General features: G+C 46.4%; 2 protein-coding genes and 1 pseudogene across 2 annotated transcripts; all 3 read right to left on the bottom strand.

The window, feature by feature from the left end:
* Positions 1-8,817: 8,817 nt before the first annotated feature.
* Positions 8,818-10,554, bottom strand: LOC145484531 (uncharacterized; annotated as a pseudogene).
* A 38-nt stretch (positions 10,555-10,592) lies between these two features.
* On the bottom strand, positions 10,593-11,348 carry LOC145485215 (uncharacterized). Its single transcript, XM_081463917.1, has one exon. The coding sequence runs from the start codon at positions 11,308-11,310 to the stop codon at positions 10,648-10,650; it is 663 nt and encodes a 220-aa protein (XP_081320043.1). The 5' UTR covers positions 11,311-11,348; the 3' UTR covers positions 10,593-10,647.
* Positions 11,349-17,328: 5,980 nt separating this feature from the next.
* On the bottom strand, positions 17,329-18,004 carry LOC145485216 (uncharacterized). The gene has a single exon (XM_081463919.1). The coding sequence runs from the start codon at positions 17,994-17,996 to the stop codon at positions 17,337-17,339; it is 660 nt and encodes a 219-aa protein (XP_081320045.1). The 5' UTR covers positions 17,997-18,004; the 3' UTR covers positions 17,329-17,336.
* Between the last annotated feature and the right edge of the window lie 396 nt (positions 18,005-18,400).

Genomic DNA, 18,400 nt, shown 5'->3' with positions numbered 1-18,400 from the left:
TCTCGTCCCCAGTGCTACTCGTCTTAAAATGTCGTTGAAGAGTAGCTCTGGACGCACCAAAACTTCGAATTTTTTCATTGGCTGACAAAAAATGAATGCGCAGCAGAAATGAAAATTACAAAGCTCTACGCATTCCATTTTACTTCCGGCCCGGATGGCGGCACCTTCGCTAAGTTGACACAGGCGCGCTTTACGAAAAAACAAATGGTGACCTTTCCCGATCGATCCGTAGATATCGTTAAAGTTTCCACGTAACCAAAGAAGTAAGTCGCCTACAACGATGTCATTCACGATCGTAATCATCGTCCTTTGTTGTAGCAGCCGAGAAGGTGGGAAGAAACGTTTAGAACTCTGAGAATCAACCAGCTAATACAACAATTACTTTGTCGCTGACCATACCCCAAAAAATCATAAAATTAAGTTCGAATCGGCAGTGGGTTTTAAGAAACGTTTGTCTTCCTTTATGAAAAGCTCAAAAGGATACTTAGAGCCAGGTGAAAAGACGAAGAAATATCACTCTTGCTAAGCAAATGTGGCACTGGAAATCCGAAGATGAGTGTGTTTTTCTCTCTCTGAAAGATCAAGCAGATCAGATTCTAGCAGTCCAAAATGTATTGATATTAAATTGCCAAAATGAGTCAAAGGTCCGTGTTATAATACTCTGCTACGTACCTGGATGATGTAGCAAATGGTCTGAACATGAAGTTTGGTTTGTTTCTTCCACATATTGTTATGTATGTATCTTTTACTATCTGTTAAGAAGCTTGTGCTGTTATAGATATATATAATATCTGTTTTTTTAGCTCCCCTCTCTTTATTATTGAGACCTCCCCTATAGCCTACCCCCAAAAACCACGAACAAACCATTTGTGGTCAGACAAGATTTTAGTTTGCTTTAGAGCCTTCACCCAAATTTATTATTTTTTTTTTTATAATTTACTAGTGGAAATGATGTGTAAAGGAAAATAACCATAGATAACCATAGCTAAAATTTGAAGCCCTTTCCTCTCTCCCCACTTTAATTAGGAAGCAACTGCAACTAGCAAAACTTTATTCCGTCACAGTAACATTAATCAGTAAATAACAATAATTTATCATCCATGCAAATAACTGTGAACGAATATGAGACAATTGTTTATACATTTATCACTGATAACGAATCATCAGGACTAGTGGGTTTCCAAATGTAATGTCGGAATTATCTCTACTAAAAACAAATCAAACATTAAAGGTGTACAGAGTTACATTAATATCTCCATAAGAAAAATATCATAATCTTTTTGTTAACCTTTGAAAGATAATTTATTTCCTGCCATTATTTACTATTCTTTGTTAATTTTCAGACCATAATAGTGCTACATAAATTCCTCAAAGGGTGACCATATATGGATAATTCAAATAGCAATGTTGCTCTTGCAGTTCAATAAATAATACTGAAAAAAAGGAGATGGAGATACAACCATCGTTAATAGTAAAGCTATGTGGCTGATGTTCTGATCAACCACAAGACGTAGAAAGTATACGTTTGAGATTTGTTGTTGTACATGGTTGTATAACAGGCTGAAGAGCCTTACCCTAAAAAAAAAAAAAATTCCTTGAGGCACACCAATATGAATCACTCTCTTAACATCAGGAACCTCTACATGTATATCAATGCCAAATACCAATGTTACAGGTACATCATTTTAGCTGTATTATATTTTTGGTAACACAATGTACTCATACGGGAAAACTGAAATAAATTGGTGTTGTTGTTGATGTCGAAAGCACCCAAAAGATTAAGCTTTATATAAGCTGGTTGAAAGGTATAAAATGAGCAAAAACAATTACATCGACAAAAGCAGTGGGGGGTGAGGGACAAAATGGTGGAATGGCCCTATATCTAGTTTTGTAATGCCTGCAGGCTTTTCTCAAGCCTGAATGCACAAAACTCATCATTACATGTTCCAGATAAGCTAATTAAAATTGCTGCAGAGCCATTATGGAAGCCCCCAGCACACATATATAACCACTCGATAACAACTGGCATAGGACTTTTTTTTTTTCTTGGCGTTTTTCTTAACATGGTAGTAACCACTTCAAAGGGCCAATTGCTACCCTATACCCTGGTTACCACACACATATTTTTTTTATTCTTTCCATAGCCATATGCAAAATAGATTTCTCTTCTCATATTTATTTAATTATAATACTGATGTAAATTAATTCTGTAAATAATGCACAATAAAAGTTGATCGATTGATTTAATTTGATAGTTTAATGATCTGTTGATTGTGTAAGACCCTTTTTTGTAAAAAAAAAAAAAGAAATAGAACAGAATGGGGTTACTTGAAAAAATGAGGACATGAAAGTGAGCACCTTTATTACATTCCTTGCAAGGAAACATGAGCAAAATTCTAATAAAACAAAACTTTCCTGAGCTCAACAGATTTTTATTCTGCTGCAGCTTACAAACCTATGTAAATAACCAGGAAGTAAATAGTTCTTACCATTAAAAAATTTTCCCTTCATCTATCAGCACGGCTTATATTTAAATCCTCTGGTCAGTGATGCAATTTCCACGGCTGATTTCCACAAACGCTTCCGTGTGTCCATAAACAAATTTTACCGTGTCATCGATAAACGTAATACATGCCGTATCCTGATTACTTTGCTTGAAAGCTTTCACAACTGCACCTCGCTCTTTAAACTTCTCCTTTTTATCGAATATGAAGAGAAGAAAAAACAAGAACACAGCTATCGATTCCTGAATTTTTCTAGACGGTCCACCACAAAATGCATCGCGAAACCCGTTGGTAAAATATTACGTAAGCTGGCAATCGTGTTTGAAGCGGCGACGGCATTTAAGGCCGCTTTCTACTCTCTTTTTAACTCTAAATCACCTAACTGCAGCGAAGTGAAAACACATGTCAGCGTTCCGATCTGTTTACATCTGAAGAATACTCTCTATTCCTCTCTCCCCTCCCTCAGGATTAGTTTCTGAGCATGAGCAGATAAGCAGGCCAAAATTACACATGCGTTACCGGATTTCCGTGATTTACGGACATCCGGTAATGGCTGGTACCAGAGCCCTCCGTTTCTCCGACCACGTGACCAAAAGAAACGGAGGCTCTCGGGACGAGAATGGGGCAACGCCAGGTCACAACGTATTGTACACGTGCAGTGACTTCTTCAAAGAAATGTCCCGTTTCCGGTTGCCGTCGTCAGGCCAGCGACTAAGGTGCCTATCGATTACTGTAGACACTACATCATTTGATCAACACAAACTGTATTATTGCACCATCAGTCGTAGCCGTTGTGAAATCTCCGATGACGTAATAGTTTTAATCTGGGACTTTATTCGGGATATGTATAGGCATAAAGATACGAACACTATTAACAACAGCTTTCTGTCTGAAAAGTCACGAATCAAATTTAATTGTTTTTTTCCTTGCGTAAAGGGCTAGCAAAGAAGTAGCACGAGTCAAATAATTCAACAATTACGTTATCCACGGCTATCTTTAGTACGGTGGTTATTTCCCTACCAACTTGACGTAATCCTTGCACGTTCTGACACGTTCTTTGCTTGGTTGGCAAATAGTTACATGTGATTTTCCTTCCGATCTCTGAACTCTTTTCAATAAAACAGCACGACAGGTCACTTCTCTTGTCTAAAAATACGAACAATTCTCGAAAAATTATAGTTAGATTAACGTTTATCGCTCCTGACGAAATAAAAGTTTAAAACAAACACGATCTTAATCAACATGCTGCCCAAGAGAAAGTTGCAACGTCGACACATTTCATGAATGACGTAATTACTTTTTTATGTATTCAATACTCGCTTCAAACAGGAGCCATAATCGGGGACGGAGACCGTAAGTCTCGGGATTCGCGCGCATCTATGATATGGGACAATTTTTCTATTTTTAGAAGAAATTGCGCCATCCTGACTTCATATATCCGCGCGGATTCACGCACATGTCGGGGGCTCTCGCGTGGATGTTGTCACGTTGCGTGATCACATGGTGAGAGTTGAGAGATTCTCTTGCGTATTTTTCACAGCGATGGCAGGGAATAAGGCAGGGAATACGAACCAGGGTGCTTATATGTAGTTTTATGCTCTGAGCTAACGGAAAAGGTGGGTTTTTCAGGGTCGAAAACAAGACTTCAATCTCGCGCTGGGAATGAATAATAAGATCTGCTCACGCTAGTTGTAAGCTTACGCGTATGTTTTTGCGTTTGTTCTGACTTAAGAATATAGCAAGAAAACTCTCTACTCTGGTATCGAGTTAATTTGTGAGTTTCTCAGACAATGGTTCATCATAACCAAAACCTGTTTTGACGGTTTCTTATTGTTTCTGCTTGTTTGGTGAGTTTGCAAAAGTTTTTGAAAGGAAAGTCTGACGCGTACAATTAGCTTATTTGCATAGTGCAGCTCGTGCACTTTCAAGTCCGAGTCGGTGTTTTCAGTTGTCAAAAAATCTTGACAAAGATTTCTTTCCTTATCTTTTGTGCTGAGATGCTGTAACAAATTTCACGAACGCAAAAAAGGCTACTAACATCATGTGTGTTTCTTCAACTTAAACATAGTGAAGTTTTTCACTGCGAAAATGAAAATAGACAAGGAGTTTTGATAACTCGACCAACAAAATCGAAATCGTTATTCCAAGTTGATTAAAGAAAGCGTCATCGTAACTTTGCTGATTATTTCTGCTTTATTCACATATTTTCAGCTTAGCTTTTAATATGCTCTCAAACATTTATCAATCTTAAACATATTTAAGGCCGCTGTCACGCCACGACATTTTCCAGATTCAACTTTCGTTAGCAGATGGTAATTTCGAGTTATTTTCTTTTTCTGCGTATCTTTCATCTTCCTTTCTCTTTTAATTCTACGTCCTTCTACTCAGGATGGTCTTTGAATGCCTAGCAAGGTTTAAAGTGGCGTTTACCACGGTATCCACGGCCGTATTGGCAAAAGAGAAGTGTTTCGCCGAAGTAGCAGGATAACGGTAAACACGGCAACTTTGAACGCTTTGTACAAAGTCAATATACTTTGGCCGAAAAATGTTTTTCCAGAAACGTGATTTGTATCCCTCCAATGTCTAATTCATCACTGTGATTGCTTTCAAAAGCGTTGAACTTTTGAGAAATAATTATTTTAAAATCAGCTCCAACACTCCATCTAATTTAGTATGCAATATTTGAAACTTTATTTGTTAATCGCTTCGGCAGTTTTTTGATGTTTATCGAATGATATTGCATTAAAAGGCCTTTTTCTTCAACACTGTGTAGTTTTCTCATTATTTTGCGTTGCGATAGTAATTTCTGAACAGTTTTTTGCGGGGGCTTATTTTCGGCCTGATTTTGCTGCTATCAGACGGAAAAAGTTTGCGGCTCAATATTTTTGGTTTAAAGCGAAACTGAAACAAAAGAAATTCATTTTTAAATAGTATTCGGTAACCTCTGCTTGGGAGATAAAGATCGACCGATTTTATTTTTTAGCCGGAAATCATCGGTCGTTTCTTAGGCGCAGGGCCTCTTAAAAACTATAGATTTATTGTTTGAGTTCGATGTACGCTTTCACACGAAAGTGCGGCGGAAGTACAATTTGTCATGTTTACTGACTGTACAAAACACGCATCGGCGGGCGCTCTCATTCATCGACAACAGAGAATTTACTGGATTTATACACGGATAAAACTGAGCAGTATCTACGGACGTAAAGTTATTGGGCCTTTATGAAACATCAAGCGTTGCTTACAATTCAAGCGAAATTCAAACTAGCAATTATTTTGTTTTACTTTTCGGTCGCGATAGACTGAAATTCCTCGCAAGCGTGTGGCAAGAGGAGCTAGGAAACTATGAAGTCCTGAAGCTCTGCTATATCTAAATATATCCAGCTAGTTTTTTGCTGTGTGATGGAAAAGCTGTTAATCTTCAACATATGTGAAATTTAAAGTAGAGTAATGTACAGCTCATGTAAAAGAAGCATCCGTCGGAACACAACTTGATCAGCGATATATATCAGCTTACAACGGAACATACCTAAATTCGACACTGTCTTACTTCACTCAAACTGGAGCTGCTTACGACGAAAATACTTAAGCAAAATTCCAACAGACGTAAACCCGTTGAGTTGTGGGCCAATAACATGAAAAATTTCGGGGATTTCGGGCGCCATTTCCCCCGCGCGACATCCGCAAAAATCCGCGCAGCATGTACGCGCGTGTGCCGCAGGCGATAGCGCAATTCGTTCTAAAAATAGAATTATTGTCCCATATCATGGGGACAACCCCAATATTAGAAATGGCGCGCGCTTACGGTCTCCGTCGCCGATTATGGCTCCTGCTTCAAATCAAGCACTTCAATAACACAAAAAAGCGATTATTCTTTATTAAATAAAGGGTAGAATATTCATAAAATTTGCAGCGCAGTAATGGTTTAACAGCTTTTAGCGAACAAACATCATAAGTTGCGTGATTCGAAATTTGGCCCAGCGGAGGTCTGCGTCTGGTCACCAACAAAACAAAAAATTAGTGAGACAATCTCAGGTTGTGCAAAGTGTAATTTACGGCTCGGATGCAGTAGTCACACAGGTCCTTCTCACCCCTACTGTTCTCTCCCTTGGTAGTCAATTAGGCCTTTTCCCCTTTGCAGAATATGAGCGGACAAAAACTTGATAAGACATAATCTTAGCTGTGTGTGTGTTTCATGTTTGTGTTTTGCCCAAAAATAACTTACAATTACCGTTTGTCAAGACGGTTTTAAAGTTATTGTGGTATTTTATGAGAGTAGTGTAGCACGCTTATAGGGGCGGTAGCCAATCAGCGTTCAGCAAAAAATGACGTGGCAATCTCTCGACCAATCAGATTGCAGCATTTGTGATTTTAGTGTACAAGTCAGCGGTCTTTAGTCATCGAAATATGACGTCACAGGTCATGTGATGTCCAAATAAGGGTCGATAGTGGTGCCGCGTCAGGGGTTGCCAGGGCTCGCGCGTGCGGTCAAAGGTCAGGGGTTGCCGTAGTCGTCAGCTGCTCTCGCGCGCGCGGTCAAAGGTTTTACATTTGAGAAACGACGGATCTAATGTCAATAAATTTTGTTTTTTTCACTATTGATCAGTTCGTGGCGGAGCTACAACAGCGCCATCAGGGTCTCCACGTTGTCCATGTCGGCATCGTCTAATTCGGTCGGTCGGTTCCACTGGTAACCGTAAGGGTAGGACTTGAAGGTCTGGCGATCGACGACGCGTTTATCAAAGACCAGTCCGTACTGTTTGGTGCGGGGTCCCACTCGGATCTGTTTGCTGGCGGCATCACGAGTGAAGAAGTAGGGGTTGACGACGGGAATGTTCCTTCGTTGGTCGAGCGGATTGGTCAACTCTTCCAGTAGGTTTTCTCTCATGACGTCATAGTTGAGTTGTTGGGAGCCGCGTACATTGAGAGTGAACCCTCGCACTTTGCAGCAGACTTTGCCGAGTTTGGTCTTGTAGCCGTAATTTTTGGGTCCGGCCGAAGTGAAGTCGACGATGTAATCGTCAGCGTCCAGCTCGTTGGTCATGTCGCCCAGGTAGTCGCCTAGGGGAATGTCGGCTTGACCGAGTTTGTGGGAGTAGACGACGGAATCGGTGTCGAAGTACAGCACTTGTTGCTTCAGTTGGTCGAGATACGAATAGAGCTTGAGACGGGCCCAGCAGGTGGTGAAGGCGGCCACGAAGATGTTGACGCGCCCGTTATCGATTTGGTTCTCGCGCAGGTCTAGGTAATCTATTTCGAGCACGTCGTCGGAGCAGATCCGGATGGCTCGGATGTCGTGAAAGCTGTTGGATACCAAACCGAAGAGTTCGGCTGGCGATGTGGCGGTTTCGGTGTGTTTCTTCTGGAGGTTTTCTCCGAACTTGCCCCAGAAGGAGTTGAGCATGAGTTTGGCCGTGGCTTTCCGGCCGGGATTTTTCTGGATCATGGCGGTGTCGAGGGAGATGCCTTCTCGTTCTTTGTATTGGCGCACGTAGCGTAATTTGTCGTGTGGGGTGAGGCACCAGCCGGGGTACCCGGCGGATTCTTGTTTGATTTTTAGCCAGGTGTTGACGTAGTCGGCAAAGAGACCCTTGCGGCTTTGCTTTGGGGAAAAATGCCACACCTCGTGAATGTGCAGGACGATGTACCCCTGTCGAACCGCTTCTTGAATTTCGGGCGTGCACCAAGTTCCGCGGAAGGCGCGTTGAGTCTCCGTGTGCGAGCACCGACACGATTTGTCCCGCTGAGTAAGCGGCATTTGGTCTTGGACGCAGGAGCGGCACAGAGGAAAGGTGAGTTTACCGGCCTGGCGATGCGGTAGCACGGGATGGTAAAGGTGTGGAGGTGGAAGGATGTCGATGTAGGCCATGCCGAAGTAGTGGTGGATGTCTTGGTCGGTGGGGTTGGTGAGGATCTCCGGATGTCCAACGGGGTATTCGCAAGTCTTGTTCACCCACGGGTACAGGGAAGTCACGTCCACGTATTTGATTTGTTCGCCCTGGCTCTGGTCGACGGAGTGGTGAAGGCGCACGGCGTTGGTTCTGCCACCGAAGAAGGTATTGCACGGTTCTAGGGGGTCCACTTTCTGGTAGGTGCCCAAGAATCGTTGGAGGGTCTCGTTGGTCTTGACCTCCCGATCCCAATGGCACTCCCACATGATCTTGAGATGGTAGCCGTGCTGCTTGAGAAGGGCCTGTTTCTTCAGCGTGTGCTTGTACATTTCTTGAAGGGTTCGATTGGGATGGATATTTGAATAGCGGTCCCGTTGGCGTGGATGGCAACGAGGGCATCCGTGCCAGAGACAGCCGTGGAATTCCTACACGGTGTTGTTGTGTACATCCAGACCGTCTACCAGCTCGTTTGCCACTCGTTGCTCACCCCCATTGTCGGCGTGCTTGATGTGGTCTGCACGAGGCTCGTCGTGGTTGGGGCTGTCACGACGAAGAAGGTGTTCCTTCCATGCTAGCCACTTGAAGGCCTTGGTGGACTGGTTGGATCGAACCCCGTGCCAGCCGCGAGGAGGTTCGGAGGCGATGGTGTTGGGAGTGAGTAGTTTCTTGCACCAGAACCGGTGGCACGAAGAGGCGACCGTGTAGCATTTTTCCATGGGGTCAAAGCCGGCCTTTTGCTTGAATTGCTGTCGGAATTTCTGGCAGCCCGCTCTGAGGAGCTTGACGTTGCTTATGCAGTAAGCCTCCATGTCCCTTTTCAGATTGAAGGTGTAGTTATTGTGGACCTTGTCGGCATACCAGCGCTCGAATTCGGATTTTTTCTTGGCGGACATACCGTCTGGATCGTACCTGGAGGCTGGTGGCATGGGTCTCCGGTACTCTTGGTTTTCTAGGGTGTTGAAGAGATGAGGGAAGAAACCCTTGGTCAATTCTTGGATGTCGAAGGTGGCGGGAAAGTTGGCCAGGGGCATGGGAAGAAAGTAGAGCGCGTCCTTGAAGGTCAGGCGATCCGTCTTGAGGGAGAGGATTTTGGTACCGATGGTGATCTGGTTGGTGACTTCTCGGTGATAATGGTAACAGTATTCAAGGAGAAACATGCCGTCGTAGCCCTTGAGGTTGTGGAAGATGACGATGACGTCCCGATCGTCGCCGTCTTGGTCCTCTTCGTCCGTCTCGGCGCAGAGGAGGATGGGCGATTGCACTCCCTCCTGGTCCACGGTGGCTTCGTAATCGGGGTAGACCTGGAGAGGAGGATCTCTGTCTACCACCACACGACGATCGGGATCGCGCGCCGAGGGTTCTCTGAAGGGACGGCCGTTGACCTGGTCGCGATTGACCCTTTTGGTTTTGGGTTAGTCTTCTTCTTCGGGGATGCATTGGATGAAGCATTTGTGACTGGACAGCATGACCTGTTTGCCGCAGATGCGGCACTCGCCCCGTCCGCACACGTGTTCTGGGCCTTGACGACGATTGCCACCGTGAGGCACTTTATCGTCTAGTTGGTAGACGTGACAACAGTCTGGGCACTTTTTGTGGGTGTTGCAGACAGATTTGGTGTTCGGGCCCCGTCGTAGCAAGTGGGAGATGTAGCATTGGTCTCCGAAGAAGGCACGATGGCAGAGGGTGCGGCATGGTTTAGAAGGACGCGGAAACTTGTCGGTCTTTTTGGCTTCGATGTAATCGGGGCAGTCCCGTCTTTTGCAGGCGGGGCACCATTTGCCATTGCAGGGATGATTTTCACTGTCGTCGTGGTCGTAGCCGCGGTTGCATTCGTGGCAAAAGTACGATTTGCTGAGGAACCCGCCGAAGGAATTGCAGCCGTCGTAGTGGCCGTCCTCCTTGATGAGAAGAATGCGCTTGTCCGAGTCTACGGGTCCCGCGTAAATGATCATGTGCGGCGGATCGATGGACAGGACCTTGATCTGGTACCCGGGTAGCGCCGCCTGGAACAGGTCAAGTTCTTTTAGGCTGCAAGGTCCTTCGGGGACGTTAGCTAAGCGGTGGAGTTCTTTGGGTAATCGCTCTTGAACGGGATATCCCTGTTTGAGATTGTGATAATCTCGATCTCGAGGATTGCCGTTGGCGTCGGCCAAGGCTTTCATGGTGACGATGGCGCGCGCGCAGCAGAGTTGGTCTTTGTTTTTGATGGTGACGCGCGACCGTTTGACGATGCCCCAGACGGCGGCCTTGCTGGGTCAGTATCGATTGCCGTTCCCACTACCGGGACCGGGCGTCTGGATGAAGGTGGTCTCCATGGTGAAGGTGTCGTCCGGGGTGAAGTCCTGGTTGGAGTTGAGTTTGGCCGCGAGAGACTGGAGATAAGTGTCCAGTCTTTGGCTGCCTTCATGGAATTCGCGCACGCTGAAGGTGGCGGATTGGAAGGCGTGCATGAAGGCGCTGGATTGCATGGTGAAATGGACGGTGGAGTGGGGAGTTAGGCTGGGATTCTGGTCGATTTGTCGCTGGATGGATCGTTGCAGCGCGCTGGTCAGTTCTTGGCCCAGGTTGTCCCTGGCAGTCACGTCTCGGTGTTGTTTGAGAGTGGCTTCGTATCTACGTTTGTTCACCACGTGTCTCCAGTTACGTCGGGCGCCTACGGATCGCAGTTCAAAATCTAGGAGATGGGTGGTGGCGCCGCCGCCGCCGCCATATTGCGTGTCGTCATGGTCCGAGAAGGCTTGGTCCTGCGATCTTTTACTGTTTTCCTTTAATATCTGGTCGATGGCCGGATCGAAGATCCAGTCGTCGTCGTCGTCGTCGCGGACTCGGTCCAGAGAACGAGTGCGACGTGGAACGTTGAGTCTGGGCGTGGGCACTGGGGAGAGTGACCGACTTCGTCTTGGAGTCTGCAAAGACATGAGTACACACTGATTGAGGACGCGTACGACGCTTTTTTAATGAGGTTAAACACATCCGATCATACGTCAGCAGATAACGATTTGTTTTTTCTCGTCTACATTATTCAAGGCATCTTTAGGGGCCCATTAACCGATTCATTGCGCGCGCGCGCGTTGCTAAGAAGGTGAAATTTCAATTCTGGTCACTTACGTCAGCCTGAGCGCGTAAAATAATAACTCAAAAGCTTGCAAATTCGCATACATTTTAGATCGGCTTTGTGTTTAGATCGGCTTTGTACAAGCAAAAGACAAAATAAGAGAAAGACAGTAAAACAAGAGCAACAGAAAGAGAAAAACTAACTCCGTGTGGCTTTGTTTGATCTTACCGAAGTGCGCTGGTAGTGTAAATTGCACACGCGCTGATAGATATCGGGCGCACGTCCGGGTTCTTTTAAATGCTAAAGGAAACGCGGTTTTTCATTAAATTACGTTATTAATTCTATGTGACCGTATCCCCAGGCTTTCTTTAATCTTGCATAATCCACAATTTCTTCATGAAGTTTGGCCAATAGTTCGTTTTCTTATCAATGATATGTTGCGAAACGGCTAGTGAAATCGCATAACACTTAAACCTTTTTATTTCTACATGACCACGTCCCCATTCTCTGTTCAGATTAGCGTGAACTAAAATCTCTTTGAGAAGCCTTCTTAACAATGTGTTTCCTCTGCGGTCAATGATATGTTGCGACACGGCTAGCGAAATTACCAAACACTGTATTTCTGGGGGTAGCCAATCCCAGTAACTCTATTAAAAAATTGCGAACAGATTTCAGTCAAACAAATGGCTACAAAGTGACTTTGTAACACGTTAAACTATCAGTACTTACCGCTTTGTGCAGGTCCATAGAGCGATTCATCTCATCGTCGGTCAGCTCAGCCATGATCAGCGCTCCTGGTAAGTAAAAGGATTTTTTAGGCCGCTCCTTTTATACGCGAGCCTGAAAAGTGATTGGTGCGCTCAGTTTTGAGAGGTGCCGTAATCGTCAGCTGCTGGCGCGCGGTCAAAGTTCAGGGGTAGCCGTAGTCGTCAGCTGCTTGCGCGCGTCAAGGCCAAAGTTCAGGGGTAGCCGTAGTCGTCAGCTGCCGGCGCGCGCGGTCAAAGGTCAGGGGTTGCCGTAGTCGTCAGCTGCTCGCGCGCAAACAAAGGTCAGGGTTGTGTGCGCGCGCTAGGGTTAAGTTGATGTCTGCGCGCGCCTGGGTCGGGTTGATTTCTGCGCGCGCCTGGGTCGGGTTAATGTCTGCGCGCGCTAGGGTTAGGTTTATGTCTGTGCGCGTAAACCCAAAGTCTACTTAGGTGGCACACGTCCGGGGCTGTGAGTGGGGTTAGCATAAAGCGAAGGCGTTCGTGCCAGACTTTATTCGTGTCTTCCACGGTGGTATGATGTGTGAGTTATGAAAAAATAACCAGACCTTTTTTTATTCTCAACAACAAATTTAATGTTTTTTTTCAAATAAAACTTTTACAACTTCCAACTTTTCTTGGCTTGCATGATTCTCTTAACAATGCGTTCTGTCATGGTTTTACGTCCGGGCAAATTATCGATGCCTTTGATCATCTTGGCGTCGGCTTTCCATTTGTCCTGTAAGTTCTTGGCCCTGGAATAGTCAATGTCGTGTTGTTTGGCCAGACGGTCCAGACGATTGATCCCTGGGTCTCCTCGCGCTAAACGTTTCTTCAATTTGGTCCCAGGTCCCATGTACTGATAACCGGGCCAATGAAACTCGATCCCAGTCTTGCTCAACCATTTCTGGATGTCGATCCCGTAGCCTCGTTGACGTCGGGTACTTCTTCTTGTCCCGGGTGGGGGTGCTTTTTTCTTTTTATTCACTGTCATAGCCTAGTCCCCGTCTCCAAGACTCTTCAAAATCTTCCCACCCTTCTTGTAACTTTCCCGCCTCTGTCTTCTTGGCCTTTTTGTACTTTTTTGCCTTGCCTTTTGGACTGTAACCACCGTCGTCGTCGTCTATGAATTTTTCGGCAACACCGATGGATCTTAAGAAACCTTTTTGCTCTTCGGATAAGGCGGTCTTTTTCTCACTCCCCTTTGTACTTGTGGATGGTTTCTCCTTTTTACTGGTGGATGGTTTGGGTGGAATGGGGGGTTTGGGCGTTTTCAGCGGCTTTTTAAGACCTGACGTGGAGGGTTTGGGAGTTTTCAGCTCCTTTTTCAGACCTGTAGTGGAAGGTGCTTCTTGGTTGATTATAACGGGGGCTCGGGCTGGTGGTTGTTTGTTGACTCCCTCGATGATCTGTTTCAACAGATTTTCGACGGGTGCGTCGGCCATGCCTTCGGGTTGTGTCGTGCCTTGGTACGAGATAGGACCGCGTGTGCCTGTCCGTATACGTTTCACCAGTTTAATTTCTTCACTGGCAATGGGTTTGGTCATCTTGACGGCCATGCTGTCGGGGATACGACTGTCTTTCAAGATGAGATGTTCTTCGGCGGCCAAACGTCCCGCTTTGTTCAACAAGGCACTCTGGGTAATCTGACCCTTGTAATAATCTTGTAATCGATTGAATTCTTGGACGGATACCATCAGGACTTCGTCCATCCCTGACTCAAGGTCGTATCGGGGAAATCGGACACTTATCTCAAGGCCGTCTCGTAACAGTCTTGCCAGTATCGTATGGCTTCCTCTTTCTTTTCCAGCTTCAGTTGAAGACTGGACGGTTTGCTTGCCTTGACCGCACTCCCTGCACAGCTCTATGCACCCATCGGGCGGACTGGTATCTCGCTTCGTTTGACAGGTTTCACAAAAGTCACCGTATTTTAAAGCCATATGCTCTTGATACAGAGCGTGGTACCTACGATTCCAGTACTCGGACGAATCTTTCCATTTGGCTTCGCGTCGATTGGCGTCTTGTAACAACTGGACGAGTTTGGGGATGGTGTTGGACTCTTCTTCTTTTGGGCGGGATGGGAAATTGGGTACCACGTCGATACCTTCGAGCGGGTAACCGTCTTTGTCGCGTCCTTTTACCGTACACGACATGCTCGAAAACAACCGCGTAATCCGCTCCAGAATCCGCTTCCGTTCTGCTGCAGGAGATGCTGCCTTCGACGCTTGAGGGACTTTCTGCGTTTACTCAATTCTAGCAATACGTTTTTATGCCTTTTCAGTTTCCTATAAGTCACTGCGTCGATGGGGATCCTCCTTTTCAGCAAATTGAGAACCATCTCGCTGACAGCATTGATCTGATCTTTGTTGGTGTGTTGCAACAATTCTTGACGTTTTTTTCGATTGGCTTCTTTCCGAACGCTCTGCAAGAAATGACGTTGTCGCCGTAACCGCTTCATCGTCTTCTTCCGAGTGGATTGTCACCCTCTTTTTATGGTTTCCTTCGACGCGGGAAAGTGGTTTGATAGGGTATCTTACGTATGAGTCTTTCGACTTTTCCCCTATTCTTTTGTAACTGTTTGTCCAAGAAACCGAGTGGTCCCGCCATAGTACCCAAACCCGCTGCTCTCAGCAAACTCTCCAGACTACCACCTCTTTGTCTCCTCTTCTTCTTTCCTCTCCTCTTCCTACGAACCTGCATGGTGTCGAGTGAGTGGTGAATCCATTAATCCTCGTTCTTTTATCGTCTTGCACGCATCTTTCTTTCCATGAGGTCTTGCAATGCTTTCTTGGCTTTGTAACCGGCAGTCCCCGGCGTTCCCAGTTTTTTTCTTCGCATGAGGACTTCCAATGCTCTCACGTCGCGGGCAGTACCCGTCACGGCTCTTTTTCTACGCGTGGTTGCGGCTTCGAGGGCTTTCTTGGCACCGTAACTGGCGGCACCCGACGCGGCCCCCGACGCCACGGCTTTGCCACCGGCTATCAGAGCGGGTATGACGGCCGCCAAGGGTAAAATACCCCCTTTCTGTCTCTTTCTTCTTCTCCGAGATTGCATGATATCGAGTGATTATGATTCCGCTAATCACGATCTTTTTATCGTTTTCGCCTTTTGGGCGTGGCAGCTTCGAGAGCTTTTTTGGCTCCGAAACCAGCGGCACCCGACGCGGCACCCAATGCCACGGCTTTGCCACCGGCTATCAGAGCGGGTATGAGAGCCGCCAAGGGTAAAATACCCCCTTTCTGTCTCTTCCTCCTTCTTTTCAACGGTCTTCGTCTTCTGTACATGACGTAATGATGCACGAAGGTGATCACCTGTCCTTTTATAGAGGAACGTGATGAAACTGTTTTTCGTAGTCTCGAACGTATCGGTCGTAAGTAGGAGGTGTGAAATCCGTCACCACGTCGTCTAACGTTTGCATCTTGGTCAAAAACCCATCCAATTCGTCCACTCCACCCAGAGCATAGTTCTTGAGTTCGGTCAGCGTCTTTTCGTAAGTCGTGTAAGCAAACTTGGTCATGTCCATCTTCAACGAATACTTCTTGAAATCGTTCCATCCTTTCAGTAAGGTGGCGAAAGCCGTCAATCCTACCACCGTGTACCCATCTTCACACACGGATCCCACGATGATACTCGCGGCCACGACCAGTAACGCTAGTCCGTTGAGAATGGCGTTACACAATTTGTAATGATTAAACATCTGTCTTCGACACCACTAATACTTGTGATAGAAAGCATACAACCCATCCAAACGTTTCAGGGAGTCAAATTCCACCACGGTCGTGAAAGATTCATCCAATAAACAGACCGACGTACTCATGACTATCTTCTAACTTTCTTTCGACACGTTCGATCTTTTTAGCTTGTTGCTCGTAGTCCCAGATCTCGTCCTTGAAAGCGGTCTCGATGGACTGGGTAAGGATGTCCTGGACTTGTCTGTAACTCTCACACCCGTCCACGATGCGTTTCATGTCTTCGTGATCCATGCTAGTCTCATCCCAGTAAGAGCGAGAGCATCTGCATAGATGCAGAAAGTAGGGGAACCACTTGACTTCACTCCTTACCATCTTTTTTATCGTCGTTTCTTGCGTTTTTTCATCAGTTTTCGGACCCCGTAGCCAACGCCTGCCCCGGCGGCACCCATGGCAGCCCCAGTTCCAGCTCGGACTCCGGTTTTAACGGCACGTTTACCCAAAGCCTTGACCAACCCCAACACGGCCCCTTTACCGATGGGAGCTAGTGTAGACAAGGCACTCACAAGATCTCCACCACGTTGATCAGGTGATATGATGTCAAGGAAACCTTCTCCTCGTTGCTGTCTCTTTCTCTGACGACGTCTTCTCATGATTGTCCTCATCCTCTCAGTTACGTACACTGGTCGAATTGCGTGTCACGGTAGAACGTTGTCCGTTTTTATAGGTGGTCGTGATCGTGTTGGTGGTCGTGATGCCGGCAATGCGACGACCCGCCACCGTTTGCTGTTGTTGTCGCAACATCTCTTGCAGTTTTTGCTGCATCTGGGCTTGGTTGAGACTACGGTCTCCTCGACCCGGTTGTTTGACCAAAGGTGTCGTACCCACTCCCATCGTGACGTTGGTGCGTGCTGCACCCTTGCTGGCTGTACCTACCCCGATCGTGGGACCTGCAGCCACTGCCACGGGTGGTGGCGGCGTCATCTTCGGGCTTCTGCCTACACCCACGGTTGGAGATGGTGACAGAGCTCTATAATCACCGCCTGATGCCATCTCTTGCTACTTTCTTCTTTGCCGGCACTTCTTGGGTATGAACCAAACTCTCGAAACCTTCACCATTATATGCTTTCACGATGGATCGTACTTGACGATGACTCGCACATTGAGTGACCCGTTTCATCGGCTCGTAGTACATTTCATTAGACCTCATCACGTAATAAATTTTCACAAAAGCGAATGAACAACGGAAACCAAGACGACTCGCTCCTCAACATGCTGCTGCTGCTTTCTTGGCCAACACCTCTTGGGTATGAATCAAGTTCTCGAAATCCTCGTCGTTATAGGCTTTTACTATGGACCGCACTTGACGACAACTCGAACAGAGACAGATTTGTTTCACCATCTCGTAATCCTCTTGCAACGGAGAATAAACCTAGGGAACCACTCGGCTTCACTCCTCAACATGGTGGTAGCGCGAACTGATGGCATCGTACGAATCCTTCGTCTTTTAACACACGGCTGAGGACCCGTTGATCGTCCAGACTGGCTGGATGAAGATCCAATAGCATGTAACCGTAAGGGCGATCGGTGACCTTTCGAAACGTGTCCAACACTTCCGGCCATCGCGTGGGAAACGATTCCGGTAATAGATTTCGTATCCCCAATTGATCCCGAGGGTTCTTGAAGGCCACGATGTAATGGGCGTTGCGGGAAATGGTCTTGGCGAATTTTCCGTTGGGGAATAGATCTTGACACAAGTAAATCACCGTGATGTTCCGATGATGAGAATGTTTGGTGAAGAGATCCAAGACGCGCTTGTCGTTACCGCCCTCGTCCATCAGGTCGTCCAGGACCAGGACACCCCCTCGTGGGAACCATCGGGGTAGCTGTTCGTTGTCCGGGATGCCTTCGTGAAACTTGACCCCTCCCTTCTTGAGCTCGTCGAAGCCATCTTGCCACGATCCGTAACAGTAATGAATACTCTTCGGGGGTTCTTGGAAAGAGTCGCCGTTCTCCAAGAGAGGTTTGGTGGTAAACACCGTCTTGCCGCAGCCAGAGGGACCCGCTATCAACAGACTCGACGGAGTGTGAAATCGAAAGGCTTTGCGTCGTTCCATGTTTCAGACTAACTTGCAAAGTGATGTCGGAAGTACTTATCGGTAAGCGTCCGTTTGCATTCTGGCTCGCAGTCGCAGGTAGAAAATGTCGGATAGGCTATATCCTTTTCAAGTATGAATCGGACTAGCCGATAACTGTCGCAATGCGTTCCAGGACCCTACGATGGGGATGATTCGAGGACAAGTCGAGATACTTGTCTCGAGGGAACCATCGGACTTCACCACGCAACATCTTTTTTTTTCAACTGAAAACTTTTATTCAAACCAGCTTACTTTAACAAATGACGCACTCCTCTAGAGGAACCTCGCGTGTCCTGGTGACACGGGGTTTTACAAATCTTGCGCCAGATCAACTTGTCCACGACCAAACGTTTTAACATCTGTCCTACTTTATGATCGTTCTC

This window comes from Orbicella franksi, chromosome 4 (genome assembly GCF_964199315.1).
Source record: "Orbicella franksi chromosome 4, jaOrbFran1.1, whole genome shotgun sequence".
NCBI lineage: Eukaryota > Metazoa > Cnidaria > Anthozoa > Scleractinia > Merulinidae > Orbicella > Orbicella franksi.
The sequence above is the reverse complement of the archived record's forward strand: the minus strand, read 5'-3'. Positions and strand labels throughout refer to the sequence as shown.